Genomic DNA, 13,499 nt, shown 5'->3' with positions numbered 1-13,499 from the left:
AGAGAGAACAAAATTAGCTCCGTTACAAAACCTAAACACGCACAGAATCGTAGGGAGTCGTAGGGGGAAGGAAGCCGGAACCGGGAAAGAAGGGGAGAGAGATCGAGGAATAGGGGAAATTACAAAATACACCCTATTTTAAAATGTTGATAAGTGGTGTTGGGTGGGTCAAAAAAGTCTTGGACACAAACAGCTTTACCCTTAAAAAATATTTCCCCTTGATTTAAGCAACTACTCGGCTGGCACAATGCCGCGATGCCAATCTAGCCAATCACTTCAAAAAACAAAAAAAAACAAAAAAGCTTCCCACACTCGAACAAAAAGACAATAGTTTTTTTCTGGTTATTTTTTCAAGGGGCATGTGGAGTTTGGGGAATCAATAAATTTACTGGAAATCTTAACAAGCATTCATAATCTGCAGCACATTATCCACATATTTTGATACATTTTTAGATTACACTAGTCATTGGCTTTCTTGATATATTCAAATTCAATGCATCCTCCCCTAACCCAAAAAAATATATATTTAAAAAAAAATAAATAAGAACTAGAATGAAGAGAAGCCAGTAGTCATTCAATCTGATCGATAGGCCACCACCCATCTCAATCAGTTCACCAAAACCATGTCCTCACTTCCAGCCTTTGCCGCAACAGCTTCTAGTCTCTTCCATGTTAACTCTCTCTGTTCTTCCAATTCTTTGGCATTGGCAACTTTCTCTTGGTACTGCCTCTCGCACTCTTCAAACAGATCGTTATCCATCTCCAAGAACATCTTCCGTACATTGGCTGTCAGCCCATGAACTGCCTGGTTCCAATGGCTCTGTATGTTCTTCTCCAGCGCCTCAAAAATTAACGGGAATATCACACTACGGTTCTGTGCAATCAAGCTCACTATGTGGTCATTGTTCCACAAGAAAAGAGCTCGCTCTGCTACCTGTCATGTAGCTTTGTTTTAGCAAACGATTTATATGATAACTGATACTACAATTCCCAAACACAAAACTTAAGAATTTCTAATCAACTGAAACGCTTTACAAACACCAAACAGTCAATAACTTTATTTCCAACAATAAACACCCTATGTTTACCCTAAAAAAAAGCAAACACCCTATTGCGCAATCATACATATCAATCATAATTTACAAGAATATATTAGAAACCAGTGTAAGCTTCAGCATGCAACAATTTACCAGAACCTTTTCCCCTGGTTACCACTTCATCAGGTCAGGACCGATACAACTGCACCAGGGTCTTAGTAGGTGCCCACTAGGAAAACAGTAATCACTACAAAGTGGTCAACAAAATTGGAATATCAATGTCCTGTCAGGAACTGTAACAGCATCTAAAAATGCCCAAGAGTTTCATATCCTAGATGAGATTTCTAAAAGCTGCTCAAGCTTGAAAGCTACTCTACTGAAAGTGTGTCCCAGTGCACGAGACTCCCGCTACTGCAGGTCTGGGAGGCGCAAACGTAGGCAGCGTTAACCCCTCGCTTCGCAAGAGAGGCAGTTTCCAAGTTTCGAACCTGCAACCAACAGGTTGCAATAGCACAACTTAACAGTTGCACTAAGGCTCGCCCACTACAAGGCCATAAACAAGGGAAAAAGAAAGGAGCATTATAAATAAGTTCTACTCTTTTTATCTTTCCCAAGTCAAAAAGGAGCAGGGCATCCGCCTGCATCCCTAACGAAGAATAAGAGTGAAGACACACAAGGTCTTCTCTGTCACTCTCTTGGTGGAGGTAAATTTACTCAATTTTCTCATCTTGTAGAGGGGTAACAGTTCACTCCGCCTCTAAAAAAAATCAGGATGGATGAAGAACCATAGCTCATGGAGCAAGAAATAGTACTCCAATGTATGATGAAGATGGACTTCTAGTCATATTCTACATTAATAACAGCCAAATCAATTGACCAGAAGGATGCTCTTCCAAATATCCGTGCGTGCATGAACTTATTAGCATAGGCATGAAACATCTCCTTATACACTTGCTAAAGTACAGCATATATGATATCGAGTAAAAAGAATCATACGAACATTTCTAGTCGAGGCTTATCAATGTTTCAGCAGGCAAACAACACTCTAAATACTGAAAAGCAAGCTGGACAGACAGTTCTCTTCCGGAAAGGAAACAAGGGTAAATAGGAAGGAAGCAAATTGAACTTTGCACTAGAATCCATGTCCAAATAAAATGTACATGCTGGATTATTCTAAATATTGTGTTTGTGGTCTCAAATTCTCCATTAACTTTATACCTAGTCTACACTATCCTGGTTCAGCTATTCATATGAAGGAAAGATTAAAGATGATGGTTCGAAATCTAAAATGTAAACAAGACGGATGCTGAAAATGATGTGCATTGAGGAAGAGCAAAGATTTAAGGATTCTACTTTCAGAAAGACATGGCCAATGCACACTATTCCCCTAAAGACAACACATCCATGGAAAGACGTCCCACTTTATACAGGTCTGCCATGCATCCAATATAGCTGGAGGATTCCACATTAAAATGGGACTCAAAACAGATGCACATGGAATTATCATTCCTGTTGATTATATAAAAGATTCCTGCAGCAACTTGAAATGGTCGGGTACGTCCCACTTTATACAGGTCTGCCATGCACCCAATATAGCTGGAGGATTCCACAGTGGGACTTATACAGATGCACATGGAATTATCATTCCTCTTGAAATGGTCGGGGTATGGCTTGTAAGATGGCACTCAGGCTAACTCAAAAGATTTGCATCAAACATAATTTGGAAAATAACATCAGACCATAAATTGAGGAATGAATCGCACTAGACAGCTGATAAAAAAAAGTTACAGTGGTTGACAGACTTGTTTCAGATACTGCAGATTTGCAATGATACTCGAAATCCCAAAAGCTTATGTAGCACAATTAGTGAAGCAAAGGAAGTGGTACTCCATATAAACATAAACTATCATTTAATGCAAATATTTATATCATAAGCTAATTATGCCATCATCTAGTCAAGAAATAATGATTTGGTGAGAAAGGCACCTGAAAGTCAAAACCGAAAATTGACAGCCATGTAAACATACAGCTGTCCAGAGCTCAATTTCCTTTCAGACAAGATTTTACATATACCAAACAAAGGGCGTATCCAGTGCACGAGGCTCCCGTCACTGTGGGGTCTGGGGAGGGTCATAATGTACGCAGCCTTACCCCTGCTTTCACAGAGGCTGTTTCCAAAGAAATATAGTTATGCACACTCAACATAACCAAATGCAAACTAAGACTATCAAACTTGATCCAGATGGAGGGGTCAAAGACTCGAAACAGATTTATCTTTGACAAAACACAAGTAGCTACACACTGAGGATTCTGTCATTAAAGTCGTCCACTCAACACACTGGAATTAATGATGATGATGATAATTTCACAAACTAGTTTGAACTAAATCTGGCAGAGGATTTGGTAAACCCTCCATCGAGGATGCAATTCCAAGTACTCTAGTAGTCTTAAATACAATAGCCAAGGTCAGATAAGAAATTAAATAGAAAACCAATTACTGCTTTCACCGCACCGCGGTAGTCAAGTTGTGGACTAAGCATGTATCAGTATCCAAAGGTTAAAAATAGTATCTGCATTTACTAAATTCAAGTATACATTTATGGAAAATGTTCACACCTTGTCCAACATGATTTGAGCCACCTGGAGGGATAACTCGGCCAATTTTCGGAGTGATGTGGACGACAGGTGCCGTGCAGCCCCACCAAAGGCCAAAGGGTCCAAAAACCCTTAGGAATGAGTATCTTGTGCAGCAATGGTGGGTAGGAGATAGTCTGAGGCCGCAACCATCTTGGAAGCCTCTCCGGCTGCTTGGTTTGTTCATCGCTGTTGATCCTTTGGGGTATCTCTTGTGAGAGAGGGAGTTAAGCTTGTAGTTAATCTCTAGGAACCCTATTAGGTCTCCTAGGAGATGTCCTTGAGAGCAAAGTAAAGTTGCCTCTCCTTTGTCTGTTCATATTTCTTTCTTTCCCTTGCCAATAAAGTGATTATCTATCCCCAAAAGAAAAAACTGAGCCAAGTTTCCTGTACAACAGACAGGGGACCTCTGGATTGGACATATGTTGAATTTTGTAGTCACCCTCATCTGTATACCCCCTTTTATTAACTATTTAGCTTGCATTTTTTAACCATCAAAATATAAAAGTTTTGGCTCAAACACCAGCAGAAAAGAGAGGTTCTATTTTGCCATCTGGAAAAATGATTATGGAATGAAACCTACCACAAGCCTGAGCAGATGAGGGTGTGAGGCACATGTGGGCTCTTTTAGTGTGCAACTAAGCATATATGGGAGATTCTAGGCCACCAAAAATAGCTAAAATCAAGTAATATAACAAAGCATCTTTAAGATTTAAAGTCAAGATACTAGTAATGTATATGGCACATATACAGATGCAAGACAATATAAATGCCAGTGGACAATGGGCCAACTAGAATACAGATACAGTATCAGGTTGGAATATAACCTAGTATTAGGTTTTTTGGATTGAATAGAGGGACAGTCAGAAATATCAAATCAAATTAATCCAATCATATTTCAATTTTTAAGCAATCTAGGTTAAGATTTGAAGTACTAAGAAGGCTTCACAAATCTGATTTGTACCTCTGAAATGAAATTTGTACTGGCTGAAAATCAACAAGGAGATTGATATAACAGAGCTAAAGCAATATCGTATCTAGTATTGATTGTTGCAGTGAAGAGAAAATGAAATATGAAAATCAAGAACCATACATCAGTTCTAGCCCAAAATTTATTAAAAAAAGAATACCATTCATCATGAGTCCAAACTTTCTATTACTTCAACAAATAAAACCCTAGCATAGGCTACCCCATCTTCAGTCCATTAAGTCCAAATTCTCCATACCTTAAAAAAATCAATCAACTAGTCCCTCCACATTACATAACATCTTCAATAGTTTATGAAAATTACAAATAAATCCTGTGACCATAGTGGCCAATTGGAAAGCAAAGGATGGAGGAGCACCTCAGCAACAAGGCACTAGCCTAGGCGCTCTAGATGTGCAGTATATGATTATGTGTAATATAACAAAATAATTTTATATAATTATATGGGCAAAAGTTCTCTACTTGGTCGCATGGTCTCTTCACAAGCGTCTAGGCCAATGGGTGAGCACGCCTGGGTATCTACCCAAGGGGCAGAGGTGTCATCTCACAGTGCCCTGTGAGAGGGCGTAGGAAACACCACCAAGTAGAGATCTTTTTCCCTTATGTTTATATGCAACATAGAAGCCATATCAATGCAATATGATATAATTATGCTAGTAATGGCCTATTATGAGAAAACTAACATATAATAAACGAAGCATAGGGCATAATATAAGCATATTCATCAAAAAACCAAGCAATAAACATAAATCAACATAAACTCATGAAGTGTCATCAACAAGGCATGCTATCACCTTGGACCCAAGAGAGAGTTTGGAAGCCTAGGCGACGCCTTGATGACTATGCCCATGACTCTTAGAAATAAGCCCATGCAACTCATCCTACCATACTGATATACTGCAACCCAAAAATTAGATAAACTGACATAGATGCCCTTGCAATATACACTATCAGACTTCACAAAAGACATCATTAAATTCAAGGAATTTTTTATTTATTTTAACGAGGAAGGGTGTAGAAATTACTAATTTAAAACCCAACCACAGAGATAAGAGAGAATATAGCAATCTTGAACAAGTTAGGGACTCCAAGACTGCCCATTATACATTGACCAACTATTATTAAAAGCGGCTTCATAAATACTTCCTGTAATCAGTTGACAAGGTCTGGGCTTGCTGAGCCAATTGACTAGTTTTTGCCTATTACATCGTCTGAATCCAACCACATTTCACTATTTTTCAAGCCCAATCCAAGAACAACTAGATGGGATATGTCAAAGGCTCATCAGGAAGTCTAGCATGTGACTAAGCCTGCAGATCATGGTTCGTAATCTCGGATCAGATCGGCCGATATCGGCTGGATCGGATCAGTATCGGTCATGACCGATCCCAAGATATGGTTGATCCAAAATATGGCCGATCCTATCAAGATTTCATGGAACGGAGGCGGGATCGGGTAACTCGCTGGGATCAGGCGATGTGATCCGATACACATGACTAAAACGGTTATAAAACCTGTTTCTTTGCTCTTCGTCCTGAGTCTTTCAAGCCACGATTCACGGATTTGGGAGCTTCAAATCCACGGGAAATAAGGGGGATCTTACCGTTTTTGAGTGGGGAATAGAATAAGGAAAGATTCATTCAAAGTAAAGATTGATTTGATCCCAGATTTGGAGATTTCATTGCATAAGGTGGTTAGGATTTTAAAACCCAAATTTGCGATTTGGAGAATTGGGAGTCTCAAATCTGCGAGAAGAGGGGGAGATATTACCGTTTTTTATTGGGGAATCGATTAAAGGAGGATTTAATTCCATAAAAACATAAGCTAAATAGGGATAAAGTGGCGATAATGGTGGCAGTGGGTGAGGTTGAGGAAGCAAGTCAAGATAAGCTAAACAAAGAAATAGGGATTAGGGAATAAGTTGGTGATAATGATGGTACTGGGTAAGGTTAATCCCCCCCCCCCCCAAACCTGTGATTACCGCTTTTTTAGATTTTTTTTTTTTTTTAATATTTTTCTAACCGATACTCACCGATTCTAGGACCTATCCAACAAAACCGAGATTTTTTCCATTTTAGACCGATCCGGATCGGTTTCGGCATTGACCGATCCCGGGATTAAGAACCTTGCTGCAGATACCTAGCAAAGCAAGCCAAGCTGTTACAATATAGGCAACTAGATAGTTTCTAGATAGCATACACCATGAAAAGGGGCGCGAGTCAAGTTTAACAATCTTCCACTCATGAAGAGTAAAAACAGTACTTGTTCTTACTAAGATGAAGTCCTAAATTTGGGTGTTATATGGATACGTCCTACAAGATATCATTCATCCAGTTACAAATGGGTTCATTCCATTAAATCAGAAGCTCATTGCCTTCTCCACATGTCCAATAGCTACAACATTAAACTGACTCTTTTCAACTCTGGAGGAATTGAGGAATGAAGTTCAGAAATAACATTATTGCACAGGCAAAACAGTCAGTTGGAAAGAAGCCTCTCTTTTCTGCTTCTGGCAGGCAAGCAGTATATAAACACAAAAGGCATCATATATACACACAACATGCAACTATAATGTATAGAGCCAAACCCACCCATCTACAACCATGCACCTCAAAAACTATTTCCAAAAAAGTTGAGGCCATACGGGAAGATATAGATAAAGGGGGGCAGTTGGGGGGGTGGTTAAGGGAAGCAACTCCACAAACTAATGATTCTACCCTCTTCATTCGGTCTAACAAGTAAAGTTAAAACTGTGTGTGAACAGTAATTAGGTACTCTCCAGGTAGCAGTACTTGATAATTAACGTTAAGCCTGTACTAAAGCTAGTTTTAGAAATACTAAGGTAAAGTTATCAGTGGACTAACTTTGTGAACAAGAGAGCAGATATTAGATTTTTCATGGTTCACTGGTAGCTGAGGGCACAGCACTAACCCTTCTTCATCAAGGCATAAAGGTCCCCGGAAAATAACTAAATCTAAAAGGCTAAAACAAAGCAAGCAGTTGCAAAAAATAAAAAAAAATAACGGGAGGAGAGAGTGAAAGAGAGTGGCAGACAGAGACAAACATAAACAAACCAACATCGAGAGTAAGTTCATAAAATTCGTGTTTCATGATCCCTTGAGATGAACTTGAGCATCTCACTGGAATCATAACCACCTGCAGAATGCAAAGTATAGGATCTACAAAGAACTTTAACAAATTAAAGGGAAATTTTCCCAAACCTGGAAATGGGAGCTGTTGAGGCAACGCCCGACCTGTCTAAAGAGGGGAACCATGCAACGTTGAAATTCCGCAGACTGCGTTAGCTCGAGCACTTCTTCTAGTTCTCCAAGAAAGAGAACCTCCTTCTGACAATTTGTTATCGGCCAGTACTTCAGCAGTCCCCTGATGACAGTATCTGCCAGCTTGTAATCCTTCTCAACAAATTGGGTAATGCAGTAGGAGAGCTGTTGATGATACAAAGCAATAGATTTAGGCTTGTGGAGTGGGATAAGAGCACGAACGAGGAACAATTTATGCTCCTCCTTCATTGGCAGAGCAAACCCATTTATTATGCTCCCGAGAATCTCCAGCAGCTCCCCAATTCCACTGTGTCTCTCCGTCTCAAAGATGAAACGGTAAAAAATGTTGTTTATAGCCTTCCTTATGAAAGGACGGTGCACCATGAACTTGCCATAAATACGATGGAGAACGGTCTTCAAATACTCCCGCTCACGAGGATCCTCGGAGTCAAACAAATCAAGGATCTTCAAAACGAAAGAATGATCGATGTAACGTTTAGCAATCTTAGTGTCAGTATCAGACGACACAACGTACCTCAAGAGCAGCTCATACACAAGCTGCAAGTGAGGCCACGCGGGCTCGAGATAAGGGTCGTCTTCCTCCGGATCAGTGGGTTCGGCACCAGTATTCTCATGCGAAGATGGGGGCAAGCAACGGAAGATATTGATGGAAATCATCCGTATCAGTTCTTCCTGGAGGTTCTCGCTAAGTTTGCTGGAACCCGATTGTATATAATCCACAAGCTCGAGAAGAGTCTGGCGCTTAGTCTCCCTCTCTCGAATCAATCTCAACGTGTCGGAGAAATCAAAAAGGATGCAACAAAGCTGCACCTTTCGGAGGAACAAACTGGGGCGATCGGGGGCTGAAACATCTCTGAACAAAGGTAGAATTTCAACGATACCCTCCGAAAGCCCAGTGGGAGAAAGCAAATTCGTAGCTGCTCCGGCATTTTGCTGAGAATTGGGGCCGGAGGTAGCAATGGTGGGTCGAGAGGCATGGTTCACTGTTACGTTCGATGTGGAGACCGATGCATAATTGCTATACGCCGACGCACCATGCCCATAAACAGCAGGCTCTTGGAGATCGGACTTGGAGACCTTACGATGCCCACGTTTTATGATTTTATTGAACATTTCACCCTTCTGATGATAATGACAATGATACAGCCAAACCCTAGATCTTCTTACCTTCCTGTGTTTAAATTTCAAATTTCAAATACCGACCAGGAATCAATTAACAAATCAAACTATAGTATCAGTACAGTGGAAAACAAGGGGAAAAAAATTTGAAGGATGATCGCTTGTAATTGAAGAACATGAACCAGAAACCACCAAAACGAAAAGAAAGAAAACCTAGTCAGGTTCAGCTTCTAAGATCTCAAAAGAATTTTGAAGAAATCGAAAACACGCGGATCAAAGAACATGAACCAGATGACAAAAAAGGGTACCGCTTTTAGTTCAAATCGTCGAGATATCCGACCCCTGAGAGACGGGTACGCCGGAACCATCTGTAAGAGTTCGCCGGAATAAAACCCAAATCAAACGAAGAATCAGAATCCAGAAGGGTTTCAGACGATCGATTCATGGATTTGCAACCAGCCAACAATCGATAATGTTAGAGAGAGAGAAGGTGAGTTGGAGGAAGAAAAATCGGCGGGTGATGAAAAAAATAAAATAAATTACAAAACCTAAAAACTAAAAAAGGGACAGAAATGAGAAAATACGAAGACCAAAAGGAGAATTTCGATTTTCAATTTATTGTAAACCATAATTAATGTTTAAGTTTTTCAATCTTCTCCCCAGTCAACCCACCCCACACCCCCCCCCCCCCCAAACAAAAAAACCATTTTCAGGATTGGATCTTCCTTCATTTTTGTTCTTAGAATATTTTGAAAGTAACCAGCGAAGAATTTAACAAATATATTTCTATATATGAGAGAGAAACAGAGAGAGAGAAGGAAGATTTGAAGGGGAAAAAGGAAATGAAATCTGAAGCCTTTGCGGCACAAACAGTTTGGAACCTCCAAAGGATCAAAAATAAAAGAGAGTTTTTATAACGTTATTAGCTTTGATCCTTTGGAGGAATTGAGGAAAGGATCAGAATATGCAACATTTGTACTTCGTATGGGATTTTATAGTATTTTTTGGTATGACGAAACTACCCCCAAGAAGAAACTCATCAAAATCTTTAAACACTACAACTAGAATTGTTCAAATTTTCAATGTTGTATTGTATATTTGTATTCTACCAAAAAAAAGTATTGTATATTTGTATTTGATGATGTATAAGGGGAGATGAGACATTGTAAAATGAGAGATTAGGTCAACACTCAAAAGAGTCATTGGAGTGAGGAAGCAATTGAATTGAATTAGGGACTTGAGGTCAGAAATGCTCAACTCTGACCACTGACCACTGACCACTACCAAGTCATGACATGTTTTTTGGAGGGGTAAATACCAAGTCATGATATTGACTCTATACTGGTGCAAGCTTTGATCATAATTTTAGGTGATTATGTGCACTTAAAAAAAATTTGGAAAAAAAAAAAAGGCTAATCGGTCACATGATTCCTATGCCTAGATATAGGAGTATGCGAAAAGGCCGCTTAGTCTCTAGTGAAATTAAAAAATACTCATTCAAATCAATACTTCTGTGCGCACTCTTATTGGCCCATGTGCTAGTGTATAGTGTTCTTTGTCCTTATTTATTTTATTTTTTTATTGGATCAAGTTTTTCTCCATCTAAGGTGAGGAGATAATCTATTCACTAATGATGACGTGATGTTATGATTGGACTTTGAGTTTATAATTAATTCTTATCCCTATTGTGTTAGGGCTGAAATAGCTTCCACCAGCCTAATAAAAACTTAAGAAGGTTAGATGGGGTGGATGAAGAGATTCTTATCATGGCTAGAGAAAATTAGGAAAAATTTGCTAAATATCTTCGGACATTTTATTTTGGAAAAAAATTTTTTGATGCGGGCAAAGTACTCTACGTGCACCCTCTTACATGGATTTAATTTAATATTTTTTCTCTTTCCCTGGTCGTGTGACCCCTCTATGAATGATATTGTTTCTCACTTTACCATTGCTGTGGCGTGGGAAATTCTTTCACATGTCGCACAACCCTTTTATTTTTATGAAGGAAAAAAGAACTTTATCATAGACGTTAAGATGCTTTTTTTTTTTTTTCCAAAGAAATTCTCTGCTGACTTTTAGCAACTAAAAAAAAAAAGTCAAAAATAGAGAAATAATTTTGGTACTCAAGTTAAGTGCAATAATGATAGACCAGAGAAGTTGGTCCAGATAATCCTTTTTTTGTCTAAATTAAATAATGTTGTTTCAAGGATAAGCAAACCCAGAGGGAGTTGGGAGCAAGAAGCCAAGAACAGTAAGTAGTAAATAGTTACTTTGCGTTGCCTTTTGTGGTTAGGTGCTCAGTCCTCACTATAATGGTCACAATAATGGAGATATTGCTTCCCTTACCATACCTACCTGAGACAGAGCTTGTAATATTCAGAACTTCAATGTTTTAAGATTTGATGTTTCAATTAACTAATAATTTTCCCGACTGAGTAACTTGGTTTGATAAGTACATTATTAATGATCTGTGATAACTTGCGAGCTCATATCTAGTTTAATTAACCTGTTATAACTGTAAATTTAGGTTGTCTTTTGGTATGTATTTTTTAAAAGAAGATGATGATTTAGGGAAGATGAGGGAGAGGGACTCGGTGGTGGAATTGATAAAGGTGGAGGAGTTGGAGGTGGTGACGGTGTTAATGGTGGATGGCGGTGGTGGTAATATTGGGTATCTACATGTAAAAGAAGATGATGATTTAGGAAAGATGAGAGCATTTTGGTCTTTTTAAATTTTTACAAATAAGGCAGAGCAATTAGGTCTTTCCAAATTTTAGAAAAGATAGAAGAAAGGGTAGTTTGATCATTTTTAATATTTAATGCCTAATGTGAACTTAAATGGCTTAAGGGGGATAAAGTAGGAGTGTTACGTGGACTTGTCAGAACCTTAGGGGTGTATGTGTATTTTACCCTTAAAAATATGGGCTGATGTTCTCTGTACGCAACACAATCTGTGCCCAGATACATGGGCCTGCCATTCAGGGGAATCGTTATCCTCTCCCGTTACTATACAGTGCAGTAATGCATCGTGCGGCGGCTGCAGAGGCCATGTACATCATGTGGGGCCTGCTGTGCCACATGACTTCTGCAACGCCGCACGATGCAGTACTGCACCGTATAGTAAGAAAAGAGGATAAAAACTCCATTCAAGGAGGATGGTCATTTCGCCCACCCCATATGTTTGGGTGCAGCCTGTGCCCCCAACACAGAGAAAATTTGGCCTAAAAATATATACTGTAGCTTAAAATAATAATGGTATAACTAGTCTCTTTTGATTTCTTGCATGGCCAACATAGGAAGGCCTTCCAAGGTGGCTCTAATATCTGCCACATAGCGAACCAGTGGAACCAGTAGGTCCCACCTCTAGTAGGCAAGTAGGTCTGTCCTAAATTTATCATTTTCCTCTAAAAATGCCTATATGGCAAGCTTTACTATCCTGTAGTTATTCCAAGAGGATATGCGAAGCTCTCTGTCAGAAGCAATATCTAGTTTTTGGTAAAAAAAAAAAAAAAGGTCCATTATTTTATCTCTCACCTTAACAAAGAGTGACAAATCCTGGCTCCTATCTATTGTAACTCTGTTAGCTTACTCCTTATGACAACAGACAACCTAGAAATTTGTCTGGTTATGAAAAACTGTAAGTGGAACCCTGACCATATACTTCACCAGTTTAGAGACTATATCAATGACCTATTATTGTCCAACCTATCTATTCTACCACTTGATTCCAACTCAACTGAACCTGCCCAACCTGTGACATTTGATCTAAGGCTTATTAACCATAAACATGGCCTTGTGTGTCTCAGGTAGTTGCTGTTAACAATACAGTCGCCACTTATCTAGTGATGCTAGATGGTGTGCAATTTTGTGCTCTTCTCTTCAGGTTCAAACCAAATGCACGCCAAAATGGGTAATCGAATAAGCAACTGTGCACCCAAAGCAGCACTGAAAGGTATTCCAAGTATAGCTTTTAACCTGGTAAAGGACTGCAATCTCAACTGCTTGCATTCAGTGAACAATTTATTCTCAGAACTGTTTGATGGATGGGATTTGGAAGTTATTTCCTGTTATTTTTTAATTTAATCTGCAATGTTATTTTAGGAACCTAGAGAACTGTAGGTCTTCTCACTGCAATATAATGCATAAGGAGCTACCAAATCAACTAGCTCGTAAATCAAACAACGAAAAACTAATATGGTCATTGCCGACCAGAGCTCTTTCTCTCTTCTCATTTTCGGTTTCAACTGATCCAATCGGACCAGGTGAATTTTGCCCTACCATTCCTCAGTAAACAGCCTATTAGTGTGCAATTAGAAAATTAAACAGGAGAGGGTGATGGGAGGAAAAGAGAGTAGGGTCTAACAGTTGGAAGATATCAAAATGGGGATCAAGTTGCTATATTTACAACCAGAAAGACGG

The 13,499-nt window shown here is 39.2% G+C and overlaps 1 protein-coding gene across 1 annotated transcript; it reads right to left on the bottom strand.

Moving 5' to 3' along the window:
- Positions 1-371: 371 nt before the first annotated feature.
- Positions 372-9,074, bottom strand: LOC122654524 (serine/threonine protein phosphatase 2A 57 kDa regulatory subunit B' beta isoform-like). The gene is made up of 2 exons (XM_043848646.1): positions 7,881-9,074; positions 372-934 (listed from the first exon to the last, which is right to left on the bottom strand). The coding sequence occupies exons 1-2, from the start codon at positions 9,072-9,074 to the stop codon at positions 608-610; spliced, it is 1,521 nt and encodes a 506-aa protein (XP_043704581.1). The 3' UTR covers positions 372-607.
- Positions 9,075-13,499: the final 4,425 nt, after the last annotated feature.

Source organism: Telopea speciosissima, chromosome 3, assembly GCF_018873765.1.
Source record: "Telopea speciosissima isolate NSW1024214 ecotype Mountain lineage chromosome 3, Tspe_v1, whole genome shotgun sequence".
In the NCBI taxonomy this organism is placed as follows: domain Eukaryota; kingdom Viridiplantae; phylum Streptophyta; class Magnoliopsida; order Proteales; family Proteaceae; genus Telopea; species Telopea speciosissima.
Note: the sequence above shows the minus strand (reverse complement) of the source record. Positions and strands in the feature narration are given on the sequence as shown.